The sequence below is a fragment of the Medicago truncatula genome, chromosome 7, assembly GCF_003473485.1.
Source record: "Medicago truncatula cultivar Jemalong A17 chromosome 7, MtrunA17r5.0-ANR, whole genome shotgun sequence".
Lineage (NCBI taxonomy): Eukaryota > Viridiplantae > Streptophyta > Magnoliopsida > Fabales > Fabaceae > Medicago > Medicago truncatula.
The window spans coordinates 4,458,996-4,479,350 of NC_053048.1; the positions used below are offsets into that span (position 1 = coordinate 4,458,996).

A 20,355-nucleotide genomic window follows, 5' to 3' on the forward strand; every position below is an offset into this window, starting at 1 on the left:
CATCTGCTGTAATCATCAACAATGACTAATCCATATTTACTTCCATATAAAGATGCAGTGTTAACTGGACCAAAAAGATCAATATGGAGTAATACTAAGGGTCTGGAGGTCGATACAATGTCTTTAGATTTGAAAGAACTTTTCACAATTTTCCCTTTCTGACATGCACCACAAAGTGCATCTGAATGATAATCAATGTTAGGCAATCCTTTGACCAGTTGTAACTTGCTAATTTTAGAAATTAATCTCCAATTAGCATGTCCCAACCTTTTATGCCATACCCATTTTTTATCATTCATTGACAGAAGGCAAACTACCTTCTGATCAGCCAGATCAGAGAAATTTATTTTATAGACATTCTCAACTCTCTTTCCCTTGAATGTAATGGATTTGTCATCCTTGTTGACTAGTGTGCAGTTGGTCTTACTGAACTTTACATCATACCCATTGTCACAAAATTGACTAATGCTCAATAGGTTATGCTTCAGACCATCTACTAGCCACACATTATTAATTGAGATGGAGGAATTACCAATAGTACCTGTACCAATGATCTTTCCAGTTTGGTTGCCACCAAACTTCACTTCTCCTCCATCTTTCATTGTAAGGGTAAGGAACAAAGCTTTCTCTCCAGTCATGTGCCTTGAACATCCGCTGTCTAGGTACCATGACCTTTGTTTCTCTCTTGCGCTTAAGCACACCTGCATTTTTGGACAATTCAGATTTAGGTACCCATATCTTCATGGGTCCTTTTGGGTTAGTTTTGGAGGTTTTACTTTTCCTCCCTTGTACCTTAGGGTGAATGCTGAGTGGCTTCTGATCATTCAATACTTTAGGTTTGACACCTTTTGGTATTGTTTTCTCAGAAGCAGTAGCTGCTTTGTTCTTCTGATCCTTTTGTTTTGGGATTTTAGATTCTGGTTTAATCAGATTCTGATGAACAGTTTCTGATCTTTTCAGAATTGTAATCTTTTGACTCTTAGGATCAGATTTTGTCATTACCTTGATCTTAAGGTTTTCTGGCTTTGATGTGATCTTAGCCTGTGAACCAGAAGCTTCAGGTTTTGACTGATCAGCAGTTACAGCATTTGTACCTTCAGGCACAAAGGTGGATTTCAATCCATCCTTGATACAATCACAGTAGCTCTTGAGACTGTATTCTTTGGATTTCTCCTCAGAATATCCAATCCCTTTGCCTTTGTTCTTGTATGTGCTGTAGATCATAGAAGCAACTTTGCTTCTGTCTATTCCAGCCATAATAAAATCATCCAAGGAAATCTCATGTTTACTGCCTGAACCTTTATCACATTTTTCTTGTAGTTTCTGACAAAGACTCTTGAGTCTATCTTCATATGTTGTTGATATGAGGTTAAACCCTTTGAGTTCTTCTTCAGAAGCTTTCAGTTCCAATAGAGTTGACTTTTGTTGTTTCATCAAATCAACATATTTTTCTTTTAAATCTGTCAACTCATTGGTTCTGTGTTCAAACAGTGATAAAAGTTCTTTTAGAGAATCAACAAGTTCTTGTCTAGGGATTTTGGAATATACCTCATTTTCATCTTCTGAATCTGATTCAGCTTCTGATACTGCTTCTGATGATACTGTTGCCACTAACCCCACGGCTGCCTTAGCATCATCATCAGCTTCTTCTTTATCAGAACCAGATTCACTATCCAAATCTTCCCAGGTCGCCATCAAGCTCTTTTTGATTTGCTTTCTGAATTTACTGGAGTTGAAGCTTGATTTCTTGGATTTGCCTTTAAACTTCTCCTTCTGAAGATCAGGGCAATCAGCAATGAAATGACCAGGCTTCTTACAATTGAAACATCCCTTCTGATCTTCTTTCTTGGAGTTCTTGTAGCTACCTCTCTTGCTCAAAAATTTCTTCTGCTTCCTTGCCAGATACTCAAGCTTGTTGGACAGCATAGCCATCTTTACAGATTGATCTTCATCAGAATCTCCATCAGGTGATTCTTCTTCAGATTCACTGGCTTTGTAGGCTTTGGAAGATTTTGAGGTCTTTCCTTTAGATGGTAAAGCAATGGATTTACTCTTCTTAGAGGTTTCATGCTCATTTAAACTCATTTCATGCACTTTGAGTGAGCTAACAAGATCTTCAACACTTAAAGTATTTAGATCCTTAGCTTCCTCAATAGCAGTTACTTTGGGTCTCCATCTTGAAGGTAAGCTTCTTAAAATCTTACTAACATGATCAGAAGCAACATAGCTTTTCTTCAGTATTTGCAATCCAGAAACTAAAGTTTGAAATCTTGAGTACATTTCTTCTATACTCTCATCATCCTTCATTCTGAAAAGTTCATACTGATGAACTAGCATCAAAGCTTTAGCCTCTTTTACTTTCTTGCTGCCTTCAAAGTTTGCACATAGAGAAGCAAACATAGCCTTCGCAGTAGATTTGTCACTCATTTTCATGTATTCGGTGCGAGGTATAGAAGCCACAATGATTCCTCTTATCTTGTGGTGTTTCTTATAAAGCTTCTTCTGAGCAGGAGTATGTATTCTTCTGTCTATAGCAGCTCCTTCTTCATCCAAATCCAGATCATCAACTCCATCTTCCAGTATATCCCATAGCTCTTCATCCAATCCCATGATAAAGCTGTACATATTAGTTTTCCACCATGAAAACTCTTCTGGATCTCCATTAAACTTTGGAGCTTTTCCAGAGTCTGTTTTCTTGTCAGCAGTATCATAGTCATGCTTGACACTTGTGTATTTTGTAGTAACTGATTCCTCATCTCCAGACATGTTTTTCTAATAGATCTTGAACTGTAACACGGTTAAGTGCTGTGATAACAGAGCAAGCTCTGATACCAATTGAAGGTGAAAAACACAAGAAGGGGGGGGGGTTTGAATTGTGTTTTCTTTTTCTCAATATTACTTCTTCTGATAAAACTTCAGAAGCAGTTTGATTGCTTCTGATGAAATGATCAGAGTCCGATTGCAGCGGAAAAGAACAGAGCAGAGAAAAGAAAGACACAGACACAAGCAGTTATCCCGGTTCCTTCCACAACACGGAAGTAGTCCAGTCCCCCTTGCACTTCCAAGGAGATTTCACTATAATCACAAGATTACAACTGCTCAATACTTTCTAAGTATGAGACTTCACAAAAAAATGCTCAAGCACACACGCAAGAGTCTTCCAATGCTCAAGCACTAAGCAAGAGACTTCTAATGCTCAAGCACGCAGGCAAGAGACTTCTAATCAAACAAAAATACAGAGAATTGAGTTTGAATTGAACACTTGATATACAATCAGTGGTGTTCACAATACAATACAGAAAAGACTCTAGACTTTGAATTTCTAAGATGTATCAAATCAGTGCAGAAATTCAGTGTGCTTTGTAGAATCAAATTGACAGAGTTTTGGCGCTTTTGAACTTATGTATTTCTCTATATGTAATCTTCAAGTCTTCACTCCTTTATATAGAGGCGTGAAAGAGACGTTGAGATAATCAGCACGTCTAAAGAGTCGTTTGAAATCCTTTGATTATCCACCAGTGATCCTTTGCCTGATTTGGGTGTAGTCCTTTGAAGAATAAGCTTCAAATTCATTCCCATCTTGAGTGTACAAATTCTGCAGGCATGGCTGTTGTTTTGTCTTGTAGCGTAGACAGAAAACAGAGTAGTGGAGGTAGTGGTTGTACACTTGTACTTTGTCAACTCTATTAATGAGAGACAAGTGCTCAGTGCTATCCATATATCCGTTGATACCTCCCTTTCAATTCTTCGTTCTTCTTTGATAAGACTGAATTGAGAATCAGCTACTTTGAATCTTCAGTTTGATTAAAGGATCAAACGTAGCTTCTGGTGAAGATATTGCTTCTGATGAAAACTTTTGCTTCTGATGACCTTCTGCTTCTGATGACGTCATCTCTTCAGGAGCACTTCAGCTTCAGGAGCAGTTTTCTTCAGATGCTCAGAATTTCTTTTTCTTTCCATTGTTCTTCCAAGACCTATTGAAATAACTTGAGTAGCCTTTGGTCCTGTACACTTGAACAATTATTAGTAATAACCAATTGACAATTTTTAATACCTTGTTATCATCAAAACTTAATAAGGTTCATTGTGAAACACATTTTGTTCCAACAATCTCCACTGTACAACCCCTAAACCCCAAACGTTGCCACGGCCAACAATGGCTCCACCCTTTTCCAAATCTGCCTTCCTTCTGAAATGGGTAATCGATGTTCTTGTGGTTGGTTTTATGGATTCCCTTATGTGTTATGCGATTCAGTATTTAGGATATGGTTCTTCAATGTTATGGGTTACTGTGGTTCATAACCTAGGCCTAGCTCTATGTTCACGACCTGGTTTTAGTTGTTTTAATCTTTATGGTTTCCATTTTTAGGTTTCCTCTGATCGTCATTGCATTGATTCAAGTTAATTTTTGATAGGTGTTCCATACTTATGTATCTTTCCGACTCGCTGGAGGTTGTTTTTCATCGGCTGGTCCTTTCAGTGCTCGAGTTCTTGTTTTAGTTTTCAGATATGGATGCTAGGTTGCAAGTTGTTTGCCTCACTTTCTGGATTCATTTCAATTTTTGTTTCTAGGTTCTCTTTTTAAAATAGGTTGTGCAGACCCGTTGCTTGTTTGTTGCGAATCTTCTTTATAGCTTTGTTTTGGGTTGTTCGACCACCTTTGTCGCGGCTGATTTGCTTCGCCAAAAAGTAAGATGATTGTTGTGTGTGTGGTGATGTTTTTGTTTGGTTGTCGTTGTGGTCGTTGAAAACAACAATTTTGTTTTTGATTAATAGAAAGAACGAGCAATTTTGTAACTATACAAGTTGAACACAGATTTTCCAAAATAATTTTACTATATTGATTTTCTTAACTTATTCTCGTATACACTCGTTAGTTTCCTTTTTAACCAAACACGTGTTGCAACATAACTTCATTTTGGGTTTTGCTTTAAGAGTGCTTAAAGACATTAATTGTGGAGGTTATAAAAGGAAGCTTGATAACGTTAGCTAACTTTAATTTTTCTTTTCTTTAGCAAAAATATGAACTTGAACTTTTTTTTCTGAAAATTCAACACGCATATTCCACTACAACCAATGAATAATAGGTAGCCACATCACACTAGTCAATCACAGCTTCAAAATAGAAATTCCATTTTCTCCAAACGTCACCAAGAAATTAGCTGCATGTTATTTGCTGGCTTTCTCTTTCTGTAAATTGTGACTATTTCAAATTTCAATTGGCTATTTCCTTTCATCCAAAAACATTATACGTCAAATGAACATCATCTTATATATACTAAAAAATAAAACAAAATAAAGACAAAACAAATAAAAAATGGAGGGACGAAACAAAAACCCATCAAAAAACTAAGAAAAACATAGGTTGACACATACATATCTATAAAAAAAATAGCCCTAACAAAACTAAAACAAATGGACCACTATTGTCATTAACAATGGTGTGACCAAAACTAGCTAGCTTGTCGGCAAAAACCCTTCCTATATATATGGGTACAGTTAGAAGTTACACTATAAAGATAATGCATATTATTAATTCATTGATTTCGTATCTTCTAAGGGACAAGATCAACATGTTACACCAAAATTGATTAAAGAACATAAGCCCATAAATTTTGATGATAACAAACCATTATTTGTTAGCTTTGAGTAAAAATGTAATGCGACATAAACAATAATTATTATGTCGTAAAATAGAAAGGTAGATGTTGTAAATCTTGTCTCGATTTTCAAATGGGTGAAACTCATGAATTTCTTTTGATTTGATTACCCCATTAGATAGTTTCCTTATACAAATAGCTTTTGTCGAGTCTCATGATTTCTTATTGGCGTTGTCGTAAGCTTATTTTTGAACTTCTGAAAACATTCGTCACATTTCACAATCCATACGAGGACTTGATCTATTATAATCAAACGAGTCAAAGGCAATGCAAACTTAAAAGAATCATTTGATGATTCTTCAATAATAACCTTCCAAATCCAAGAACTCTTTATTTCAACGATAGTCTTCAACATCTTCAAATGTTGAACAACTTATGAAATTATATGATGAAGGAAACTTACTCTTATCAAATAAAATCTTATTGTAATAACTTCCAGAATAAGTTCTTATCCTTCAATACTTGTAATACAATTTTGAGTTGAGATTCACTTCATGATTTTCTTTACTCATATACTAAATTAAATTTGTTAGACTAAAATTGGTTAAAAGTATGTATGAGATCAATTAAAATGTCACTTTTCTTTTAAAAATGAACACCAAAAACATAAAGAATTTTTAAAAAGTTTGAAACCATAATTAGGGATTTCATTCACTCTAACAAAACATAAAGAAGTTTAAAAAGTTTGAAACCACAATTAGGGATTTCATTCACTCTAACAAACAGAAGCTAAACCTTGATATTTTATTTATTTATTTAAAGGAGAGTTGGTTGTCAACATGGGTGGATCTATGTATAACCTGGTGTGGCTATAGTCAAACCAATGTCTATAACAATGAAATGTTAGAGAAATTTAACTGTTTATTTTGTTCTAATTAGCAATTCTAAAGGTTACAAAGAAATTTAGTTAATAAAATTAGCTCAAATAAAACTACTAAAACTATTATTTTTTATGATATTTAAACATCCATTTTGTGACAACTTTCTCATATTCACATGATATTTTACTTTATCTCTCTATTGTTTTGGTTTTCGTGTCAATACCTACTTTTTCTTTATAAAACTATGGTTGTCAAATAAGTTGTCACCTAAAAAATTGTTCAAATAACACATCTCTAATTTTAAATATAACTAATTTTAAATAACACATCCTCTAACCATGTTTTGACAACACTGTTACCTTGCCGTTTTAAGGAAACGTCAATTATTATATTTGAATATTCTTCCTAAGTTATATACAAATATTTAATATTTCATTTGATCTTTATCTTTTTCTATCCATCACATTATCAATATATAGTTTAGGCTTAAATATGCATTTCATCCCTGTAATTATAGGCCATTTGATTCTTCAACCATGAGCTTACTAATCCTTCCATTTTGCCCCTGTAAAAATTAATCATTTAAAATTTCGTCCTTCTTCCCGGTTAATCACTGCCACGTCATCAAATTAGCAAAATGGCATGGGAATGGACAAAAATACCCTCATCATCCTTCTTCTTCAAGCTTCACATTTTTTCTGCAAAATTTTATTTTCCCTTCTTTGAAGGGAACCAACCTCAAACCAGAAAAACTTCGAACATAACGACCCAACCTCAAACCAAACACCCTGAAAAGCCTCGATCTTCCAAAAATCAAAGGAAAAACAAAACCACAAGCAGAGTGGATCTAGAAAAAGGGTCGACGACGAAGTTTCGCCGAAACAAGGCAGAACCGGAGCCAACAGCTTCGAAAAACCACAAAATAGTTGAATCAAGAGGGAGAACCAAACCCACTAGCAGAGAACAAACGGAATCGAAAAGAAAAACGAAAAAAAAAATGTTACCGAAGCTTCGACGGAGCAAAGCTAAGTCACCTGAACATGGATTCCACGTGTAAGGGTCCTTGTGTGCGTGTTTTAGTTGTTCTTGTTTGCGTTGTTTTTGCTATCACCGATGAACTTTCACCACAAGAAAAACACCTCTTTGTTCTTTTCACACCCCCTTCAACTTTCTTCTTCTCCCTTCACCATAACTCCAACTTTTTTGCTTTAGAAGAAAGAAAATCCAAAAGGGTTATTGAATCTGCAATTCAATTCGAAATCAGCGTTGAAATGAAACGTTCACTTTCATCAGGAACTAATGAAGACAGAAAAATGAAGAAGGTGAAGGAAGAAGAAAGCGATGAAAACAGTGAAAAAATTGATGGGGTGTGTGAGAAGAATCATGGGCTAGCGAGTTAAATGGGACGGTGGTGGTGTGTTGTAGCAACAATACTATAACAATACTATGAAGGTATTTTTGTCCATTCTCATGCCATTTTGCTAATTTTATGATGTGGCAGTGATTAACCGGAAAGAGGGACGAAATTTTAAATGGTTAATTTTTACAGGGACAAAATGGGAGGATTAGTAAGCTCAAGGATGAAAAATCAAATGGCCTATAATTACAGGGATGAAATGCATATTTAAGCCTATAGTTTATCATATCGCTCTTTGTTTTGATAGATAGTCTAATAAAAAAATATTTGCAAAATTCAGAAGTCCTAGATCAACCGGTAAAATACCGAAATTGTTAGGTCGGATGCCATGATCGGGGTTCGAACCCCGGTACCTCCACTTGTGTGTGTGAGTTTATAATGGCTTTGCCATTTCGTCTATCTATCAAAAAAAAAAAAAATTTGCAAATACTTAGTCTGTGTTTTTTTTTTTTTTTTTTTGTGGTGGCTAAGGTTTGAACCCTATACCTTACATGTTTTATGCATTGTCCATACCAACTGAGTTAAGCTCACGAGGACACTTGGTGTGCGTTTTGATACATGGTTAGAATTTCTTATCCAAATTATACATGAGGTGACAATTTAGTTTTGATTTTTTGAATAAACACTCAATTATCCCCTAAACAAAATTAAAGACTCAGTTTTATTTTACACAATTGCTTGCAGCTCAATTTAGTCGGTGTTTGGTTACCCGGTGAAAACGGATTCACCGCACGTTGTATCGTCAAATGCAATTTCAAGGTGTTTGGTTATCCACCAACACTATACCGCCATCGTAAGTTTGCGTTTTCAGAATCGATTTGTACAGAAGCTGCTTTCCCTAGCTTTTTGGAATCGAGTTTCCCTACCGTGAAAGTACATAGCCCCATTTGTCTCTTTTACCCTTGAATCTCATCACTTTTTTTCACATATCTGTTTATATTTGACAAATCCCTCCAGCTACATGAGAAATCCTTTACTTCATCTCACTGCTATTGTTGTATGTGTACCATTTTTGTTGCTGTGATTTTTTTTTTTCTTTCAGAAATTTCAAGCAGAAGAATGAAGAAGACACAAGAAACGGTGGTTTTTGTCGACTACTGTTTATTACTTTGTTTATCAAAAAGCCTTTTTTTAATAACCCTTATATCACCCTGTGGAGCCCAATAATTTTTAACATTTTACAAAATAATAAAATAACTAATTCTTTCAAAAAAAATAAAAAATTAACTAATTGTTTTTTAATTATCTTATTCCTTAGAAAGTTTTTTTAATAATCTTTGCACAATTGTATTAAACTTAAACACAAAATTAAATATCTAACTAAAAAGTGGAAATGCTCTTTCTTCTAAAAAAAAAATGTGGAAATGTTCTAAATAAAAACCTAAAAATGGTCATGAAATTTGTAGAAAAAAAAAAAGATAAATGAAATCTATTTTAAATGCACATAAAGGAAAAACTCATTTTGGTCATTTTTATGACTAAAAGCAATTTTGACACAAAATATTCAAACAACATCTTTCATATGAATCACTTCTATCTTAAAGGTATCCAAACATAAATCACTTTTCATTCAACTCACTTTTAATCAAAATCAATTATGTAAAATCAATTCAACCAAAATCAATTATTGTTACCGCGTAACCAAACACGCACTTAGTATCAAACAAAATACGATATTCAATTTTTATTTTTGGCTTTTTCACCGATTTTCGACCCATCAATGGTGGGCGACTAATCCGGCTCATGCGTAGGGGCATGTGCACTGGCCAAACGTTGTTCCTGGAAATCGAACCTGGTATTCCTCGGATACGTCCTTGGAAGGAGCTCCTTGCCGCTGGAGCCCAAACAACTTGGTTTGATATTCAAACTAATTAATGGATGACATTTTCATACAAATTAGGAACGAATTAATCCATCTATTTATTTTAGATACAAGCATAGACTAATTTGATATTATTTTGCTATGAGTGACCGAATGAAAACACGAACAAATAGTTTTTTTTTAGGAAATGAGACAACATAATTGTTTTTAGGCTTGATACATGCTTTGATCCCTTAACTTATTTTTTAATTTCATTTTGGTCCCTTAACTTTAAACCGTCTCAATTTGGTCTCATAACTTTACCTTCATTTACCACTTAGGTGTTTACATAAATAAAGATGTTTGAAGGACCTTTAAATACATTTGATCATTTTTTAACTTAAAAAATTGAATATACATTTTCCAACTGAATTTTACTATATTGGTTTTCTTAACTTATTCTCTCAAAACACTGGTTAGTTTTTCTTTTAAACCAAACACATGTTGCAACATAAATCAATTTTGGGTTTTGCATAGTAAAGTTAGTTTTTTTATACAAGATAATAACGTTAGTTAACTTTACCTTTTTCTAAAAAATCAACACAAACATATTCCTCGACGACTAATGAATAATAGGTAGCCACATCACACTAGTCAATCACAGTCACGGCTTCAAAATACAAATTCCATTTCGTCCAAACGTCACCAAGAAAGCTGCAGGTTATTTGCTGGCTTTCTTCTTTCAATTGTCCAATTTTTTTGTTGGACAATGTCGTCGGTCCAAATATGTGTAGTCAAATTCATCCAAATGAAAATTTTATTAAAAGAACTGAAAATATTAAAATCAATAGCAGCACTATTTCTTACATCCAGTCAAAAAGAAATGGTTATTTTATATTTGAAGACATATAAATAATAATGGGAACCTGGATATGCAGCTGGCTTGCGTGCTCCGATGCGGCGGAGGTTGAGTCTTAACGATGGAGGAGAAAGGTGTTTGTAGGCACGTTAGCACTCTAACGCTCAAGTCAGAATCTAAATAAGATGGATAAGTGCAGAATGTGGTAAAAGTGAAGTGTACCTCGAAGGTGATGTGGAATCACCCTAATATAGGCGTTGAGGCTCGTAAATTCCTCTATGAGATGCGCTGCTATTGTAGAGTCCGTTGGAAATGGTTTTGGACGGTTGACCCGGCATAAGAATTAGTGTGTCCCATCATTGTGTTTTCCCCAATTCTCTTGGGTTTGGGCCTCAAGGGCCTTGCTTATTGAATTCCTTCATATAAGATGAGTGTCACAGAATGGACCTCATTCTTTATGCGATGACTCGTCTTATATGAGGGAATTCGATGTGATAACATATATAGTTGATAATGCGTAATACATCTTGTTTTGAATGGAACAATAAAATTTCCGGTTTAATGCTTGAGGGTTGTTGTTTAGCAAGTTTGAATTTACCCCAAATTCAGAGGTAAGACAATTGTTGTACGACATATCTCTACCCGAATGTAATGTAATGATAGGACATATTTAGGAACTTTATGTAACGTAATATAATATGTAACTTTTAATCAAAAATATTCAACACGCGATTTTAATCGAAATTACTCAATACGCGACTTTATTCAAAGTACCATAATGTCAAGCAAAATGTACCAAAATGCGCACGACATATAAAAAAACATAAAAAAAGATCCAAAACAATTAGACATTACAAGCCATTACAATCAATCATCTTCCTCGTCACACAAGTCAATTGGGTTGTCCTCGACAGTCCCTGGGGCACCTGCTTTTGGTTGAGGATCAAAATAGCATGTCCTCCCGCTCCTCCTCCACCTGGAATGATTGTACACCGGCACCTTCGAATCTTTTTTTTTACGGAACCATCACATTCGATTTCGTGCCATGTCATAGGCGATTTTGCTTTCTTCTTCTCATCGCCCTCCTTTTTGTTCAATTGAACATTACCCTGATTCTTATTTTGATACATCTACATAAACAAATCGGTGATCAAAATCTAAACTAATCCTAACAATTCTATCAAAAATTCATCAAAACCTAAACTATTCCTAACAATTCATCAAAACCTAAGCTAATCCTAAAATTTCTACCACAATTTCCTATCATTCTACAACAATATTAGATTCAACTCTAATCTAACATCAAATCATAAAATCAGAAAATCAACAAACTTCTATAATCAAAATTTAGCCAAAAAAACCTAACAATTCAATCACAAAACAGCAATGCAATAGGATGATAACAACTTACTTGATTTTGTGCTTGAAATTGGCTTGGAATGACTTATGCTTGGTGAAAATCGCACCTAAGAATTCCAAAAACGCAATAATGAAATTTTGGAAATTCCTATGTCTGTTCTGTTCTTATAACAGATTATCAACAGTTAACTGCGGCCGGTTCCCTTCCCCGGCAGTTAACTGCCGCCCGGTCATTTCAATCTTCTACCGGTGTTTTTCAGCCATTGATGATGTGTCAAGCATTTTTCAAAGAAGATAAAATGTATAGATTACACATAGCCTTGTATGGCCTAAAACAAACTTCAAGAGCTTGGAATAAAAGAGTAGATAAATTATTTTTAGAATTAAACTACTAAGCATAGAGTGTATGTAAAAGGCAAAGAATGAGTGAATTTATATTTACCGATCATATGTCTTTTTGTAGACGGTCTATTGGTGAATGGTAGTTGTGCACAAGAGGTAGATGAATTCAACGCTAGAATGAGGTTAGACTTTGAGATCACTGAGCTTTGTAAGCTTGCGTATTTCCTAGGCTTTAAGGTTTTGAGTACATCACATGGCGTGATACTTCATCAAGCTAAGTAGGAAACTGAAATTCTGAATAAATTCAATATGATGGATTGCAATTCTGCATTAACACCAACTGAGGTGAGTATGAGAAACAAAGGAACAACATGTGAGTAAAATGTTGATCCTAATTTGTTTAGGCAATTAGTAGGATCATTGAGGTACCATGTCAAAGGATTCTGAGGCACAACAATGGAGCAGAATACTATGGCATCTTATTAAGAAACAAAGTGAATTAAGGACAAGTTGATTATTGATTATTTCCATACAAACTAATTAGTCGCAAATATCTTCACCAAACCAATCAAAACGGTTCAATTCCCTCTTCTATGTTTCAATGTATGATGTTTGTGGGACGAATATCCCTTGTACTTCATTTCGTTTGTGGGTTAAGTTCTTTTTATACTTCTCTCATCTTCTAATAAATTTTTATGTTAAAAAAAAGTTTCAATTCATCAAACTAAGAAGAGAACTAGGTGTTGTAACCTTTGATAATTTGCATTAATAAGGCATGTTGAGATTAATTAAAATTAATGTTGTTAGTTGCTAATCAAATACTTTACTTTCCTCAATAATCTTTCTCTCTCTTATTTTCTTCACTTTTTTTGTCAAGTAGTCTAGTGACTAGAACTCACACAATTAAACGTGAAGAAGTGGAGTGTCCAGGGTTGAACCCCTACCTCTGCATATAATATGCAATATCTCTACCAATTGAGTTAACCTCACAAAATACTTTCTTTCCATACAATAAGTTAACAAACTAAAATAAATTAAGTCATCATACTTCTATTATATATCCAATTTAATAACTAACTTTTTTAAATAAAAAGTCTCATAAAATATGAAACTTCAATTATTATTTTTTTGTCAAATAGTCTAGTGGTTGGAGCTCATACATTTTAAATGTGGAGAAGCGGGGTGTCAGAGGTTCGAACCTCTGCCCCTACATAAATTATGCAATGTCACTGCCAAATGAGTTAAGCTCACGGGAACCTTCAATTAGTTTTAGGGAAATAATGTTAACAAATGCCCTTGGAACACTTGTTAAGAAGTTTAAAAATAAAATTTTATCTTAAGAATGATGTATTCAACACATTGAAAGTTTAAAAAGTAATTTTATCTATATAAAACTTGTAAATTATTTTTATAATTGAATCTTTAAGTAATGTCCTAAGTTAACAAGACTCTTATTTTTATTACGACAAATGTAAACAGACAGGCAAGTCGGTACATTTCATTTCAAATAAGATGGCTACAAATGTCTTGTTCTTCCAGAAACAGGAAGCAAAAGCCGTATATCCCTTTTCTTCTGTCACCCAATATTTTCCAACATTCTTTTTTAACTTTTCTATAAGCAATTTCTTTATCTGTTAACAATAATATTTTCTTTGCCGTTCTAAGAAATAAATAACCAATAAAACAACAACATAAAAGTTCTTGTCTGCTTATTAATCTAGTTTTATTCGTGACTTTAATTTATCATGATATTCTTTTTTTCCCCTCTTATCATTTTGAACTCTTTGTATTTCTCGTCCACACGTCTCTCTTCTCATTTTTTCCCCTTAAAATAAAGCTTCGTTCTAATCTTTCACAGCGAAGAAAATTTTTAGCCAAATTTATTCAAATAACACTTTCCGCTCACATGGCTTCCAACAACAACAACAACGTTAAAATCCATGAACACACCAAAGTTTTTCCTCCATCATCAACTCAAAAAACAACAACCCCTCTTACTTACTTTGACATATTTTGGCTAAGGTTCCATCCAGTAGAACGTGTTTTCTTCTACGCCCTCCCAAATTCACATTCACACCCTTCTTTCTTCTTCAAGAAGCTTGTTCCAATTCTCAAATCTTCACTCTCTTTAACCCTCAAGGACTTTCTCCCTTTAGCTGGTAACATCGTTTGGCCTTTAGAATCTCAAGAACCAATAATCCAATATACTCCAAATGATGGAGTTTCCTTGATCATTGCAGAGTCCGATGTAGATTTCAATCATGTCATTGAAAATTCACCCCACGATGCTTCTTTGTCTCGTTGTTTTGTACCACATTTAGAATCGACAAATTCTTTTGCTTCTATTATCTCAGTTCAGATAACCCTTTTTCCAGAAAGTGGTTTTTCCATTGGAATAAGCACTCATCATGCTGCTCTTGATGGAAAATCCTCAACCATGTTCATCAAAGCTTGGGCATATCTATGCAACAAAACTATTGAAACAGAAGAACTGCCAACTTTGTTGCCAGAGTTAAAACCTCTATTAGACAGGGAAATCATCAAAGACAATGGACTTGGTGATAAGTTCACAAAAAACTGGACGGAGATAATAACCATGATGTTCCCAAATGAAAAAGGAAATGAAAGAAGCTTGAAGATTTTACCTTTTGAACCAAAACTCGAAGACTATGTTCGTTCTACATTCAAGCTCACACGTGAAGATTTGAATAAGATAAAGCAAATGGTATTATCAAAATGGGAATTATTGGACACGAATGAATTAACTTCTAAGCCACCAACTTTATCATCTTTTGTTCTCACTTGTGCTTACTCGCTTGTTTGTTTGGCAAAAGCAATTCATGGAGTTGAAAAGGAGAAAGAGAAGTTTGGGTTTGCATTCACCGTAGATTGCAGAGCAAGGTTAGAGCCACCACTACCAAATAACTATTTTGGAAACTGCGTATGGGGACATTTAGTTGATACAAAACCATTGGATTACATAAACGAAGATGGGGTGTTTTTAGTTGCTAAGTGTATTCATGAAAAAATAAAGATGATAAATGAAAAGGGTGTTCTTGATGGAGTTAGTGATATGTTTGATAAATTCGCTTCTTTAGCAAGTGAAAAACTTGAAATGATGGGAGTTGCCGGGTCTAATAGATTTGGTGTTTATGAGATTGATTTTGGTTGGGGAAGACCAACAAAGGTGGAGATAGTTTCTGCGGATAGAGGTTTAACCATTGCTTTGGCGGAGAGCAAAGATGGTAAAGGTGGAATTGAAGTTGGGCTTGTTCTTAATAACCATGTAATGAATCTCTTTAGAACTTTGTTTGTTGAAGGACTTTGCATTAATTGATTGTGGAGAACATGCGCAACTATAGAGATTAGCCTCTACGGATATAACCAGTTGTTAACACGCCTTAAATTTTTTGGATTTGTACTTCAAATAAAAAAGATAGAGTTTTTTTTCTTGAAATACGTTTCAAATGAGTTTTGGTTTGTAATTTTGGTGGTAGAAAATATTTTCCTATAAATTGATTTTATAAGGTCGATGTTGGTTACAAATTTACTATAAGTTGATTTATATTAACAAAAATTTACATAAAAGATATTGAAAGATATAAATTGAATTGAGCATAACCGATGAAGTTGAATTTTGAGCATAGAGAGATAAGAGCGTTACAACCACCTCCAACCTCCTCATCCTCTCACCTCCTTCAATATTCAAACTTTACCCTTAAAATGTAGCCTAACATTGTCGGTGGTGCACTTGATTTATGTAGTACCACCCCTAAACTCCATACTCCACCGCCTTCCACGGTGGCTCCATCCTATTCCTAATCGCCGTTCATTCTAAAGCAAGTAGTCAATGTTCACGAGTTTACCTTTTATGGATTCGCTGATTTGATATGTGATTCATTGTTCGCAATCTACTTCTTCAACATTTTGGGTTGTTGTGGTTCATGATTAGCCAACATTATGTTAACGATCTAGTTTAGGTTGTTTCACTATTTCAGGTTTTGTTTTCTAGGATTCCTCAGGTTGGCTTTACACTGTTTCATGGTGTGTTTTGTTGGTCGTTATGTTGCTCTAGAGACTGTCTTCAACCGTCTTGTCCTTTCGGTGGTTAAGTTTCTGATTTTTATTTCCAGATATAGACTCTGGGTTGCGAGTTGTATTGGTCATTTCTTGTTTGTTGTGAATCTACTTTGAAGCATTATCTTTGGTTTAGGGTTTTGATCTGACCGTCGTTGTGGGAATTGAATTTACCTCATACGGAACTGATTTCAATACCCTTTAGGGTTGGCTCTCATAACATTTGTTTGTGTAAATTTTATACTAAACTATTCTATAGTCCGTATGAACTTAACTCATTTGGCAATGACATAATATAATATATACATGGATCGAAGTTCAATCCCTAAACATCTCATTTATTCATCTTAAAAAAAAAAGATTTCTAATCACTAAACTATAAGATTAAGAAAATACTCTATAGTAACTAGTTACAAACACTAAAAATGTAGAAACATTTTTAGTGAAAAGAACAAGCTTCTTTTTTAATAAATGGAAAGAACAATTTTCAAACTTAAAAAATTGATTATACGTTTTTCTATGAGATTTTTATTTTATTGGTTTCCTTTACTTATCTTGTTAAGGCCCTCCTTAGTATTTTCCTTTAACGGAACACTTGTTACAGCACAATTGTAAGTAGGCAATTTTAAGGAGTAAAATAGGCAATTTCTTCTCTGAAATTGTAAGTTTTGTCAATTATCCCTGTGAAATAAACAAAACTTCAATTATTCCCCTGAAATTGCATAACGTTAAACAACTTACCCCCTTCCGTCAAATTACCCCCCCCCCCCCCCCCCCCCCCCCCCGAAATTTTGCACTTATGTGCAAAATGCCCCATAAACTTGAAAATTTTTATATATTTTTTTCTTATCCTTGACTTAAAAGATATTAAAAATAAACAATTAACAATTATTGATCGTATAAATCTTTATGGAATGTATGTTTATGCAACTATTGGTCATATAAATCTTTTTGGAAGGTATGTTAATCTCATGTGTTTTAAATATAGACATATATAGAAGACTTTTTTTACACAAGTTGGTAATTATGTTAGAGTATGCATTCATAAGAGTACACAAGTCTTTGATAATTGTGTGTCCATAAAGAAAATTCATAGGTTAATATCTGCAGAAGAAAGAAGAAACAAGACTTAGGTTTGTGAATTTGCAACTTAATTAATGATATAATTTTTATAATGCAGGAAATGTCATATCTATTAGCTGCATGCAGCATGTTAAATAGATTGTGTCACAGATCTTCCGCATGAAGTCGGTAGATCACACTGTCGTGCAAAGTTATGTGATAGATATCAATTTTCTGCTGCTATGACATTCTTGTCTTGGTTTATTTCAACAACTTGATATCTTTTTAATATTTGGTTTATAGTTTTACCTTCTTTGTAAAAACTATCTTGCTCCTTGTTGATATATATGAAATATGAATGAAAAGGCTGCACATGACAAAACCATTATTTCTTTGACATATATTCATTCATGTTCTTGTGAATAGAATTTTGATAACAATAGGTACAATTGAAGAACTCAATGTATGATTTTTGGTAAGGAAAAAAAATATAAACTTTTAAGTTTATGGGGCATTTTGCACATAAGTGCAAAATTTGAGGGGGGTATTTGATCATAACCGTAAACAGTCAAATGTCACTAACAGAAAAATTTGACGGATGGGGTAAATTAATTAACGTTATGCAATTCTAGAGGGGTAATTGAAATTTTGTTAATTTCAGGAGAATAATTGACGAAATTTACAATTTCGGAAGGGAGGGGGAATTGTCTATTTACTCAAAAATTAATTATACGTTTTTCTATGAGATTTTTATTTTATTGGTTTCATTTACTTATCTTGTTAAGACCCTCCTTAGTATTTTCCTTTAACGGAACACTTGTTACGGCACAAATTAATTTTGGACTTTGCTAACGTTAGAAATCCCAGCTTCAAAATAGAAATTCCATTTTCTCCAAACGTCACCAAGAAAGATGTGGCATGGTCTTATTTCCAGCTAGCACGCTTATTTGTCATAAGCTGCATGTTATTTGCTGCCTTTCTCTTTCTTTGAATTGACTATTATCATTTTGTCTTTTTGTTGAGAATGTATGCAAAAGTAGAGGGAAACTATGAAATCCTTTGAATATTAACATTCTTACAAGATGAGAAAGTTCAACTAAAAGAGTACTTCCTCTGTCCCAAATTGTAAACAAAGAAAATCAAATCACATTTATTAATAAGCAAAGTAAAATATAAGAATTTAAAATATAGTTTTTTTGTATTTTTTTTGAAATAACTTTCATGAGAAGATGTAAAAATAATTTTAATTGGCTATTGATTAGGAAGAAAATGGAAGAGAAATATAATTGAATATAATTTGCATTTAATTTTATTAGAATAACAAAAGTTTTTCTTTGAAAAGATGATTAAAAAAAAAAGATTAAATAGGATATAAGTTTGTCCTTTTTACTTACATTTTGGGATAAAGAAACTGAATTTTTTTGCTTACATTTTAGAACGGACGGAGTATATAAAAATCTATTTATAGGCATCTACTAACTACTAACTAACATTACTGATCAATAGTTCTAACTAATTTTATCCTTGACCCTTAACTTACGATTAAACTAACTAATAACTATCATTATTCTTAACAGTCTACTTAAACTCAAGGTAAGAGAACTCTAAACTTGAGTTAAGATTACAAAGCCATAAAATTCAAACAAAGAAAATTTAAAAATGCTACCCTGTCCTTAAAAGGAATATGTGTGCAATAAGCCAAACTGATGCTAGTGTCTTCAAAAGGAATACTTGTGCAACAACTCCATGCCAAACAGTCAAAAAATGAGAAGAAACTTGAGAAAATAATCAGGAGCCTATGAATCAAAATGCTTCACCATTAAGCAAAAGCCGCAAAATAGGCTTAACCACTTAACATAAGATGCCATCAACAAAGCAATAGGGCTAAGGGCTTTAACAACCACATGGATAGAGTGCAAAGAAACGAAGAATGCTTAACCATCATAGGGAAGAAGCGCAAAGAGAGTGAAAAATGCTTAACCATAGGGGCAGAAACGTGTAACAAAGCTTACACTACAAGATAACATTGTTTTAGCGTCTACCAAAAACCCACTCTAATAGGGCAAAAACCGACGCTAACACTGAATTAGCGTCAGTGTCGGGGACAGACTAAAAAATTAGAAGCTATTGGGTAGAGTCGACTAGTTACCCTCCGAGGCTAACATAGCGTCAGCTTTGCCGAGTTTAAAACCGACTCTTCACGCGGCTGAGGCTATTAAATTTAAAATAAAAAAGTCAACAAATTCATTTAGATTTGCCAATCTGACGCTATCTTAAACATTTAGAGTCGGTTACACTAACACTAAAGTCAACTTTAAACCAGACTACTAAATCGTATAGAATTGGCCATCCGATTCTACAGTCACCCAAAAGTCAGCTAAATTTCAGAGTTAATTGGGTCGACTCTAAAGTCAAATTCTAAAAGTCAAGGATATTTAGTAGAGTCGGTCTAACGGATGCTATAGTCAAAATCATAAAAAAAAAGTCAAATAAAATGTTAGAGTCGGTATGTCCGAGGCTAGTATTTTTATTTATTTTTACTTTATACCCTGTGTAGCAAAACATTTAGTTTCATACTCTCTTTTGCAGAACAATACCACAAATCTGCTAAATATTTCACTTTATATCATGTTTGTCCGTAATGCCAATAAACTAGTTAGCACATCAAGTAAGCTACAAAAAGTAATATTGTGCTAACGTAAGAAACACATTTGCATTAAGTTTAGGGTTGCCAATTTTAATTGTTTTTTGTTTATTGTTTAAATTTAGGTAGTTGTCTAGTTGAAATGACAATCCATGTGAAAACGATTCACTTACTATTGTATTACTTGAAAACGGGTTGGTGCACTTCACAAATTTAGTCATCAATATATGATGAGAAACAAGAGCACTGTTTCTAAGTAACCTTGGTTTGCACTGTATGGTCCAGTCTTCATTTGTGCATAAAAACTTCCAAC

General features: G+C 33.8%; 1 protein-coding gene across 1 annotated transcript; it reads left to right on the top strand.

The window, feature by feature from the left end:
- Positions 1-14,051: 14,051 nt before the first annotated feature.
- Positions 14,052-15,716, top strand: LOC11425100 (phenolic glucoside malonyltransferase 1). The gene has a single exon (XM_003621412.4). It carries the CDS (start codon positions 14,166-14,168, stop codon positions 15,594-15,596), a length of 1,431 nt encoding a protein of 476 aa, XP_003621460.2. The 5' UTR covers positions 14,052-14,165; the 3' UTR covers positions 15,597-15,716.
- Positions 15,717-20,355: the final 4,639 nt, after the last annotated feature.